This window comes from Thermobia domestica, chromosome 10 (assembly GCF_964235325.1).
Source record: "Thermobia domestica chromosome 10, izTheDome1.hap1.1, whole genome shotgun sequence".
Classification (NCBI taxonomy): Eukaryota; Metazoa; Arthropoda; class Insecta; order Zygentoma; family Lepismatidae; genus Thermobia; species Thermobia domestica.
In genome coordinates, this window is record NC_137463.1 from 15,986,597 (window position 1) to 15,999,252 (window position 12,656).

Here is a 12,656-nt window from a genome sequence, read left to right on the forward strand (position 1 = left end):
ACTTGCTTTAGCTAAAATTTCAACAAGTGCTATAGCTCCTGGCAATTTAGATGCATCTATGACACGAGCAACGGCTTCGCGTAATTGACTTTGAAGAGTATCTACTTTACTTGCCCATGATGCAATTGAATCAGATTTGGTTTGTCTAGCACTAAAAAGCTGGCATGCATAAAAATCAATGGTTCTTCTAATGGAATAATTTTCTATTAATATTTGTTTAACAGCTTCCCACGTAGTAGTGGTTTTTCTAACTAACAATTTAGATCTAGCATCCCCAGTTATTTTTGCTTTAACAAATTTCAAAAGGGTACTATGCTTAGCTGGGTCAACCAATTCAAAAGCAGCATCTACATTAGACAGAAATTCTTCTAATGCTTCTCTTTTTCCCGAAAATGGTACCGAAATTAACTTTAGTGCTTCCGAAACACTACAATACTCTACTTCTGTATCAGAAGAATCAGCACTACCACTGGTAGCCATTGGCAATTAGTACTTACGTTAAACTATACAATTTAAATTTACAAAAATTTTGTTAGCGACAATACCTTCCTTACACCTTCTGTTTTGCCAAGTATTCCCAAGATTAAACGAATGAAATATTTTAATCCTTCCCTAGAGGAACGGTGAACACTAAAGCCTTCTATCCTAGACTGTTCTTGTCTTGATTTTACGTTATTCACTTCACAAATAAACAACAACCGCGGTGACCAAAGAACAAATCTTTTCTAGCTCCAGGCGTAACACTTTCAAATTTTGGAAGTTCCAACTAGCAATGAAAATTGTAACCAACCTTGAATTTCCTGTGATGGGGGGTGCTGCTGGCGTCGATCCTGGTACTTTCCTGATGTTGGTTTAAAGATGAGGCCTCTGGATTTCCACAAGATCTCGGCTTGGAATGTTGCTCAATTGGGACCAGCCACACTTGAGAATGGTACTGCTTACTGGATCTCTGGAACTGGATGCGATAAAACTGGAACACTGGAACGGTGTGTACGCCGAGGTATCCGCTACACCTTGTACAGGCAAGCTTCTTGCACTCACAGTAAAAAAGGTATTGACGACGAAGTGCGGTCTGTATCTGGACGTAACGATATTTTAAAACGTATCAGCTTCGTGTCGAAGAAACGAACTCTGATTACAATGGTGAATGTTCAACTTAGTAACTGTGGAACGTGCACTGGAATCGAACTTCGAGTACGTCGGTTGAGATCCTGCCTAGCTGCCACCACTTTATTTTCCTGTTGTATGATTAACGTTTGCGTCTAGCGCAGGTTCTTCTTTTTCTTCAAATAAAATAGGATCTCTTTTTGGTAGGCGTGATAAGTTTATTGAAGTTAATAAGAGAAATAGAAGTTACAAGTTCCACAACAAACAACTACAAAATCTCACTGACTGTTCTTTCAGTAAAATTACTAAAGTTCCACTTTAGATAGAAAACAAGACACCAGATACGATAAAATATAAGAATATACGATATAAAAATGTCGTTAATAAGATAGACTAAAATACAAGATGTTATAAAACAAGTTACTATGGACAAAGATTCAATAATTCTAGATACAGTATTCCTAGATACAGACCGCAAAGAATTTAATAGCAATATCGAAGTGCTTCCCCGGAATGTGCCAAGCCTTGTATAGCAACTAGTATATAAAACTATCGTAAGCACAAAGATCGAATCATCACATGAGTTTAGGTCGACACGTGGACGCACGTGGAGACCTATCATACAGACTTTGAAACTGGACTTAGTAATCCATGCTCTCACTGCGTGATGTACACGCGCGTACATTATCATACTTCCTTGAAAAAGAAAACATTACAAAAGAGAGTATTTTGAAAGTACATACACTATCATCACATATGTGTGACCCTTCAGTGACCCTACATCCTGTTCTTGGCTGGCACATTATCAATAGCTTAAAGAATAAAGATTCGTCTTTTATACAATATTAACATTGACTTCAAAAATAATATAACAACTATAAAATACACTAACTTATAATCGAACCCCGATCCTTTATATACACTATATACAGTGACATTCCAGGTAAGTACTGCTAAGAGGGGAGGTGCATCGAAGGTGATAAACAAAATAAGAAAAAGAAAAGAAAAAAAAATAACAGTAAATATATGTTCATACAACAAATTTTGGGGAATAAAAAAGCCACTTAGTGCCAAATCGGGTGAATACAGAGGATGGTTGAGAACTGGCACTTGTTTTTCTTTTTCGTTAGAAACTGCACTACAATTCTAACACACTTTTCCCTTCATCAAAACATTCCGTACAATGTGTTGAACACTTGATTTAGAAATGATTAGCTCTTCTGCGATAGCTTTGGATAAGAGATGGCCATCGGTTTTCAAAACATCACATATTTTCTCAATGTTTCCGTTGGGCAAACTTCTGATGGGACGCTCTGTTTTGTCATCGTCCTCGAGCGACACCCGTTCTTTAAAACGATTAAAAGGCTGAAACACTCGCGCATGATTTAATCGCTGTAAGCCTTTCTCATAGACTCGAATGAATTTTCTCGAGTAAGACGTGAAATTGAATCACTGCTCGTTGCTCCATTGCGATTTCGTGACACAACAACGTTGACCCATGACGGTCGCACATCTGCTACTCAACATGGACTGACCGAATGTATGACTGTTGTTTACATTTGTAAGTTCAAGCTGCCACTGTAGTTATAGCGCTGACGTCGTTTATATATCGGAAAGAAAATCAATATTGAAACTTTTTGAACAGACGGTGTATATTGTTTATGATGGAAAGAAGAGGAAGAGAAAGATCGTCGATAGTGAGACGACGTGAGTGAGGGAGAATATTCACATGACAGTGTGGGTTTTTGCAGCTATTCAAAACAACTGTTTAAAAGCTATTACAGTAAATTTCGTGTCAAACGGTTGTAATTATTTACTTACATTTCGTTTTTCCCTTGAAAAATTATGGTAAATTTTGGGGTGTGCCTTCTACAAAGAAGTGCCTTACACATTAGATACTTCGGTTATTTGCTTATTATATTTGAGTTATGCTACAATTACAGTATACATGGATTTTTATTGGGTGTTGAATGAACATTTGCTTATTTAATTAGTAGTTTTAAGTAATTGGAGTTTCAGTGTAGACCTACTAATCTAGCTTACTGTATTTCCTCGCTTTCTTTTTCTTTTTTTTTAAATCTTGAATGCAATGAAATGTAAATCTTTGATCATGATGACTCAGCGATAGAAAAAAATGAAATGAAATGAAATCTTTAAGTTTTACGTCCCACGATTATGCCGGTTTGGCTAAAGGAGACGGTGATGATGAGAGATGAGTGAAATGAAGAAAGTGAGAGGAAACGGGAGAACCCGAGAAAACCCACGAGTACGGTGTTTGTCCACCACAAAGTCCACACGGCGCGAGCTGGGATCGAACCAGAGACCCCAAGCACCGGAGATGAGCGCTCTACCACCGAGCCACCGTGCCCCCTCTCCTCAGCGATAGAGTTCTCGCTTCTAGTGCGAGAGATCCTTGGCTCAATTCGAACCCAGCTCCCATTGTGTGGGCTTTCTGGCGGAGAAGCACCGTGTGCGTGGGTTTCCTTGGGGTTCTCCTCCTTCCTCCTATTTTCTTCACTCCATCTCTATCATTTATTTAATTATCACCGTCTCCCTTAGCGTCGGTACATAATCGTGGAATGTTACACTAAAAAAAAATAATAAATAAATAAATAAATAAATAAATAAATAAAGGAAAAGAAATCTTACCTTTGGACATGTATCCAATATTTCCAAGAGATATGATTCTCCGTCTACTAGAACTTCATGCTTGTACCGGTTTTCTGAAACGTATTAATTAAAGAAAAGATTTGGTTAGTAAGTATTATCTATTCAATGTAGATTTTTTTATTTATTTTTTAGTAACACTGTTCTTAAAAAAAAAGAAAGAAATATTTCTAAAAGAAGAAGAACAAGAAGAAGTGATTCTCATAAATGCTTGAGAGCTGAATTCAAGTATGTGTTTAGTATTTCAGCATCAGGGATAGGTTACGAGTAAACACATTTTTAATTTATTTAAATCTATATTATAAAATTGAAAGTGACTATGTTTGTGACTCTTAATCTCTTGAACTGCCCGACCGATCGCCATCAAATTTTCAACATAGTTGAGGTTCGGATTCGGGCTGGTTTTTATCATATCACTTTGACGGTAGAACGTCGGGTAGCAGGAGGGGAGGGGAGGGATATATAAAAATAAATAAAATTTAATAACTCTTGAACCACCTGACTGATCTCGATCAAATTTTCAACATAGATGAGATTCGGGCCTGGAAATTATATATATATATATATATATATATATATATATATATATATATATATATATATTCACTCTGACGATAGAACCTAGGAGAGAGAGGAAGGAGAGGGGGAGATGTATACATAAAAACAATAAAACTTAAGTCTTGAACCACCCAATTACGTTTGTAACGCTTGACATAGGTACTGCAAGGTAAGTACACAAATCTAATTTCTAATAGGGCCTACCTGATTATACATTTGCAATATACCTAAAACATTTTTCTTATTTAAATGAATACAAAGAATAAATATATATAGTTTATAATTTTGTAGGAATGAAATAGTCAATCTTTTTGTTACTTCTTCACATAGTTAAACCAGCATCGAGGAATGGTGCATAAATTAATATAAAACTAATGTTTGCTATGCCTTTCAGCCAGGGGCGGATCCAGGACCGACTTCTCGGAGGCGGTGGGTTGTCATACTGCTACTTTTAAGGGCTCCAAACTTTGGGATGGGTTTTATTTATATATATAAAATAAGAAAGTTTCCTCTTCTGGGGGAGCGATCGCCCCCTGGATCCGCCCTTGCTTTCAGCAGTGGTGGATCTAGAAGGTAAAAGCTGATTGGGGGCAGAACCTAGACTATGATATGTATATCATGAGTTTACAATTTTTCATCAGTCCTGCAGAAGTTTCTAACTTCACTCTCTCCCGATGGATATTATGACTAGGTTGAACGTTGACATTGTGGACCTCAAGTATTGTTTTACACATTGCATAACAGAAAGAAATGCAACTGAAACTATATCTAATGTTTCAAAAATTTAACAATACAGAATAAAAGGTAACATTTACTATAAACTTTCAAAAATATATAAATAATGGCATCAATTATTTTTGACACTCAAAATCTGAGGCACCACTAACCATGATATTATGCCAACTAAACTGAGAAAAATCCGTTATCCGGACAGGGGTATATTGTACAAATATATGGAATCTATATGTTTACTACGTACGGTAAATCAGTAAAAAGCATATATTATCTGTATGCTGCATATGTGCTGCCCTTTTCCCTCTTAGATGTTACATGATGCATGTGCAGGATGTCTGACATTTAACATCTTCCGTATATTACATACATATAGGCCTACGTATGTTACGTCAGCCATATGTTATATACGTCCATCTGTATGGGAGATCCTTTCCGCTTATATACAATTATACGTATAGATGGAACTAGCACGTACGTCTTCAGTTATACGTTTGTTGCAGGATATTATATATATAGTCGTACTTTAAGTCCAAAAACTACAGGATTTATGCATGTAACCTACGTTTTTATGTACGCCACATACGTTAATTTCTCTGTGTATTCACACATCCGCCAAGACTTAATATGACAAAAGATAATTAAATAAATTTACCTGATTGATGGTCGTATTCCCCAATGTAGCGTTTTGTGAGAAATCTGACTATCAAAGCTGGAATAACAAGAAAAAACAATTATTAAATAATGCTATGTATATGGCCTCATCAACTCACTACATTTTTTGAATAACAAGTAGTGAAAGCTGCATACATCATGCAATGGGAAGAAACATGCTAACTTAAATTTCGTTATTTCTATATTCCCATACTTCCTTATTTGCTGTAAAATGTTCATTTCATTATTCTTGAAGTTTTAAGCCAAATAACATGCTTTGCTTATTGACTCTAATACATAGGTCTATGTACAGTCAGCAACAAAAGTTCTTTCTGCTTGGTAAAATTTATTTTGGGAATAGCTGGAGCGTACAACGATGGCATGGCAGGAACGTAAAGAAAATTACTCGTTTTTAATTTACTGAAAACTGTCCTCAAATTGTCCTTCCATTCTGCAGTTACTTACGAAACTAATTTCATCAAACGGGAAGAACTTTTGGCGCTGACTGTGCGTTGCACACTTGAAAAATGCGAAACTTTTTTTTTTTTTAAGTGGGGAGAGGAAGAGATTTGGTGACTCATTTTAATTTCAACAAATAGAGACAATTCTAAAACCTCAAAAGAAAATACACTCTGTTGAATTTACAAAGAGTATCATAGAATCTTCCTGTATATATTGCACGAACGAGGAATTACAATGGTGTGCAAATCAAAGGACGAGATAGAAAGAGTAATATAAAATATGGCATAGTCAGTGGAAACAAATGAAAATCCAACAGCATGTTGCCAGAAACGGAGGAAGACGTTGCAAGGCATGATATTAGCCTGATTGTAGCACAAAATGGGTCTGCTTTCCCAATGCAAAGCAATTGAATGACGGGGACGGAGCGGAGTGCGTCGGTCAGAGAGCTGTTAAGGTCCATTGTGGTGGTGTTACTCACAACAATATGCCCGGACAACCTTCAATGACTTCACATGGAGAAGAATCATCTAGAAACTTACATGCATAAATACGAAGTGTGACAAGTGTGTTCCAGAAGTTTGCTATTGTCCACAGCATTGTTTCACGTACATGAAGAGCATTCCGAACCATAGACAATGCTGTGCGAGTAGAGGTGATGGTTAACCACGGTCAACTACAACAGAGGACGACCGCTACATTGTGCAACAGCCAAGAAGGGGCTGACGTCAAACAACACGTGCAATTGAAAACACGTTTATTAGGACTATAAAGCACCCAATCTCATGCTTTATAGTGCGACGCCAATAGCATGGGGATGAACTCCTTGTCCGAAGGCGATTACATTCCGTTGACACCCGCACATAGATGGTGCCGAGGACATCAGAATTGAACCAAGGATGAATGGGATTACGTTCTGTTCTCAGAAGAGAGCAGATTGAGTTTGAGTAGTGATTCTGGGAGTATACTCACATGGTGAAAGATGGGAATATGCAATGAACCCCCCAAAACATTGTCGAACATATTTTTGGTGGCCCAGATATTCTTGTGTGAAAGACATAATGTTGCATAAGCATAACGATCTTTCAATTTCTGTACGCGATACACTCACCTGTCAACGTTATCCTAACACTGTACTCTTTCCCCACGGGTGTCTTTTCAGAGGTGCCGTTGGCCCCAAATTCATCTTTATGAATAATAATGCACGGCCGCATCGAATAGCGTAGGTGGCGAAGGTCTTGGAACGAGCTATTATTTGGCGAATGGACTGGCCTGGCCGTTCCCCTGATCTGATTTCCATCGTGCAGGTCGATATAGGGTGACGTCATGCAGCATGTGCAGATGTACCAAGGACCGTCCAACAATTATCAACGTCGCTGGTGGAGAAATGGAGCTCCATACTGGAGCATTCATTACCAACCTTGTGAGCAGCATGGGAGCACGAATTGAAGTACGTGATGATCACACATATTCAAAGAACCATTCCACTCCTTTTGTGATGTCAGGGGGCCATCATGAAGCGCAGTGCCTTCAATATAAGTTATTTATTTTTGTTCTTCTAATTAGGTGTTTTGTTGATTCCTGTATTATACTGTAGCTCTACTTTCTATGTATGGTTCAAGTTTCACCTATCTATGCCACTTGGGATTGACACAACATGCGAACCTTAGTTTCATCTTTAAGTGTTGCACACCAGTGTAGTTGAATAATAAAATAGTTACAAATAAACAATAAAGTGGTTGGAATAACACTAATTTATCAAGACGCAGTTGGGAAACAAGCATCTGATTCCATGGAAGGAATGGTGGTTCAGTGGTGAGACAGTGGCAATAGCTGAGTGGTCTTGGAAGCGTTCGGCTTTGAATCGCATGGAATAATTCGTCATGAGTTCGAGTTACGCTGAAGAGCATGAGCATTTTCAACTGTTCTCGAGTGTTCTGTGTTTGCACCCCGGTTATGTTAGATTAAGAGTCTTCGTCCCGGCAAAATTAAAATACCGCTAATTTTACAGTAATTATGTGATATCTTCAAATAGATAAAAGATAATCGAAATGTGGAACAAGAGCGCCCCAGGCAATGCCATTTTACATGAGATACCGTTGTCACGGCTCACTTCAACGATTCACACAATCTGCTTTCGATTTCGAGCCACTTTGAAAATCGGCATTTATTTTCGCGTTTCTAAACAGCTGAAAACGGAAAGCCGCTAGGTGACTTGTGATAACGGTACCTCACGCAAAATAATATTGTCTAGGGCGCTCTTGTTCCATATTTCAATTATCTTTTATCTATTTGAAGATATCACATAATTACTGTAAAATTAGCGGTATTTTAATTTCGCCGGGATGAAGACTCTTAAGTAGATCGACAGATGGATGGATTAGAGTTTAACGCCCTTTTCAGTATCGAGACGTGGTATTACAGCTTAGCTTGAGATCCGAACCACATGAGGTCCCACTGGGAATCGAACCCAGGTTTCAGGCGCCGAAGATGCGTTCGATGAGCATATAACCACGAGAGAGTTCTAGGATTAAGTACAATGTTGAGTAAGATTCATTATAAGCCCATGGAGATAAATGTACTGGTTAGAGCAAATTAAAAAGGAAAAAGTGGTAGAGCGCTCACCTATGCAGATTCCATGTGATGTGAACTGTGAGGTTATAGTGAACAGTATCGGGTCCGTTGGTTTTCTTCTACATTCGCATTCCGCCAATTCTTTCATAATCATTGTTTTCTCATTAATCACCTGTCTTCTTTACCCTAACGGTAGGATCCTTAATTAGACTTTAAAAAAAACTAACTCAGCATTTCTCAAACTGTGGTTTGCGGAATACAAGCAGTGGCGGCTTTAGCAGGAGGCCGGATAGGCACTGGGCTATCCATTTAAAAATATATATATATATATATATATATATATATATATATATATATATATATATATATATATATATATATATATATATATATATATATATATATATATATAAACGCTAAAAGATACAATAAAGAGTAAATACATTTACCGCTGTTTGTATTAAAGGTAGGTAACTATTTAACAAATAGCTTCAACCACTACTGTAAAAGTAATTTTCTACTGTCATTAATCAATCCAATGTGTATATGTATCCATAAGCGAGGGAGCGGGCCTACCCAAAATTAAAATCCTAAAGCCGCTCCTGAAAATGGTGTTCGGAGTCTGCCTTTGTGGTCTTCCTAGATTAAACATTAGTACGAGAAAAACGTAGTAAATAGCGTGTCACACACAAATAAACACTATAATTGAGAATTTGAAACAGCAGCGCTTCGAAATTACGTGAGAGCAAGCGCCTTTTACTTCCTTTGTCAGGACTGATATTTTATAAATTTCATTACCCTTATCTACTCTACAAAATGTTAATGATAGCCTTCAATAATTAAAATAAATAAACATGTATTTTGTTCCATTAATACCAACTTAAAATTAGAATTTTAATTAATAGTACGTTGGAAATATAACTATACTGTGCAATGATAACATTTATGTATATTTAGTTAGCAACAAGGACAATAGTCCGTACCTTATGATAGCAAAGCTTGTTGCCAGACTTGTTTAAACTTGTTTTCTTTATGCTGTTAAAGATATAATAAGTGAGGAAGCCATAAGTGATTGAAGTGTATTTTTAATTTCTGCGAAATGAAGATAAATACTAAGGAAATACAAAGTTTAAAAGGAATAAAAATAGTTTAATTTATTGAAATAATTATCGTGGTAAGTTTTTGTGGATACTAAAGTAATTTTAAACGAACTGGGACCGCAATATTTAATTATATATGTCTTACAACTGGAATTAACTAACGTATGCTCAAAAGAAAAATTAGGATTAGGAATTAGATTTCTGGGCTTTCAGTACTATTTTTCGCCATGTTAGCCCGTCACACATGAGGAATGACGTTCTTCGGCGATCACACTGCCCGGGGAATTGGAGAGGGAGAGAGGAATGAGAAAGAAGGAAGCGACCTGGGACCAATATATTAGGTACCATCCCGGCATTTGCCTGGTGTATGGTGAGGAAAACCAGGAAAAACTTCATTCAGAATGACTGGCGTGAAAAAGCTGTAACACCTTTTCGACCGAGTGTCCGTACCGGAAATCGAAACAAAAGGATAATAATAATAATAATAATAATAATAATAATAATAATAATAATAATAATAATAATAATAGCAGCAGCAGCTTTGGAAGGGAAAGAACGGTATTCTGGTCGTCAATAGAACATTGTGACTAATAAAAGTAGTCCTTACTTTAAAAAAAAAAGTTTGAGGAACGTTGACAAATTCCATACATCCCGGTTGACAGCTTAACCACCGGAACATAATATTCAATGGACAGATTTTAATCTCTCTATATAAAAGAAGTAATGACTGACTCATTAACGCTTAGGCAAAACTGCTTAAGCTACAAATTAAAAATGAATGCAATGATGGTCTGAATAAAGTGGGAGGAAACGGGAGAAACCTGAGAAAAACCCATGCACATGGTGTTTATCTACCACAAAGTCCACTTGGCGCAAGCTGGGATCGAACCAGGGAGCCCACAACCATGTGTTTGAGCATTACTTGATAATTGTCCTAGAAGGGAAGAAAAGAGATGGAAAGATAAAGGGATTGGGGTTGCCATTGTTATAATAAGATATCTATATCTCGGTTAGAGACACGAATTTGGTATTTGAAGTCTTTTTAGATTAAAATAGAAGAAAAGTAGGTGAAGATGGCCCATACGAAGAATTCGAATCAGGGGCAGATCCAGGGGGAGCGATCGGGACGATCGCTCTCCTCCAGAAGAGGAAACTGTCTTATTTTATATATAAATAAAACCCATACTAGAGTTTGAGCTTTTCAAAGTAGCTATAAGTAGCGGTATTACAACCCACCGCCCCCCCTCAGAAGTTTGTCCTGGATCCGCCCCTGATTCGAGTTCAGATGAAGATGCAGAAAGATACAGAAGAAAGAAAGCAAAATATTTCCCATACTAACACATGGAGACAGTTTCTAGTATTTAGTATAATTTTCGTTTGAAACAATCTAAAGGTATTGGGGTTTATGTAGAGTCGTTTTGACGTATAGCGCCATACTAAAGGTTTGGCTAACGCATGGTTATCAGAAGTGCATTCAGAATCTCTGATTAGCACGTAGTACTTGACTAAGTTAATCACATATGACTAACTTGGAGCAGAAGGTACCCTGAGTTAACCACAATAAACTTTCATTATTATAATACAAAGGCAATTAATTACCTGTCTTTCTCTCTTTCTTTTCACCTCATCGGGTGAATTAACTATGAAGCAGCTATTAAGCCGAGTCCTCTACAATAGCAGAACTGTTTCTTAAAGTAAACATTGGGAAAGAGTAGAAAATTTCCAGTTTCTTGAGGTATACATACAATTGATCGATAAGTTATCTTCCCTTATAATTATAACACAATTCTTCTATTGTCGCTGATATGTATTAACTGGCTTCTACTTATTCCTGCCATAAATACATCCATCAGAAATCAGTAAGTTAATTAGAATCCGATTTCGCAACTATTTATAAGTTGTGATCTGAAAACACACACACACACTGGCGGATCCAAGGGAGGGGGGGGCGACCGCCCCCCCCCCCAAAGGTCTGGATTTTGCTTCAAGCATTTATCGTTGAAAAATACAAATATGGTCTTTTCCCGACCGATTCAATCTGTGTGACAAGCCTAGCAGAGTCTAATCAAAATGTGTGGTACTTAGTAGTGCTTAATACAGACAAATTTGAAGTGTGAATACTTATGTCCCTAGTTCCTTGAGGCGGTTGCCATAAGTCCCAAAGGAGTGAGAATATGATTCATTCGTTGGACGAACAGCTGTAGGAAGGAGGGTAAGACGCCTCACTCTTTGAACTAAAAAGATATATTTTAAAATTGTCCTAGAAAAAGGATATGGAAATGGAATTCATATCCCGAAACTTCAAGTACCTGTACCTTGAATAAAGAGAAATATAGAATCTTACCTAAAAGCTCTCTGAATCTGAGACTTTTCGGTTGGTTGATTGATTGATATGTATTTACTTCGTTTGTCAAAAGCGATGCTTTACAGAACGAGAACTAGAGTTTAAAGTTGGATCTGAACCACTATAGTGCGTTCTATGCTCATTCACCGGGAATCAAATCACAGAACCTCATGCATCAAAGATCAAAGATACGTTCGCTAGCTACTAGATCAACGAAGAGAGCCGTGACTTTTGGGGTTCAAACACGGTAACATTAGGAAGGGACCAGGGATTTATTGTGACTTTTAATGGCATTTTATCTGAGTCCTGAGTGAGTAACTGATCGCACAGGCGTTTCCTCCCACTTTCTTCATTCCACCATTTCATTCATTATTCATCATCACCGTCTCCTTTAGCCTAACCGGCATAAGCGTGGGACGTAAAACTCACAGATTTCATTTTTTGATCGCACAGGCCAAACC

General features: G+C 37.4%; 1 protein-coding gene across 1 annotated transcript in view; it reads right to left on the bottom strand.

The window, feature by feature from the left end:
* LOC145662316 (ras-related and estrogen-regulated growth inhibitor) overlaps nt 1-12,656 on the bottom strand; it is a 154,137-nt gene that overhangs the window by 48,294 nt on the left and 93,187 nt on the right. The window contains exons 2-3 of the mRNA XM_081727763.1: nt 5,720-5,776; nt 3,757-3,830 (exon numbers count right to left, since the gene is read on the bottom strand). Of these exons, the coding sequence (XP_081583889.1) occupies nt 3,757-3,830; nt 5,720-5,776 (131 nt within the window). The remainder of the gene's footprint in view (nt 1-3,756; nt 3,831-5,719; nt 5,777-12,656) is intronic.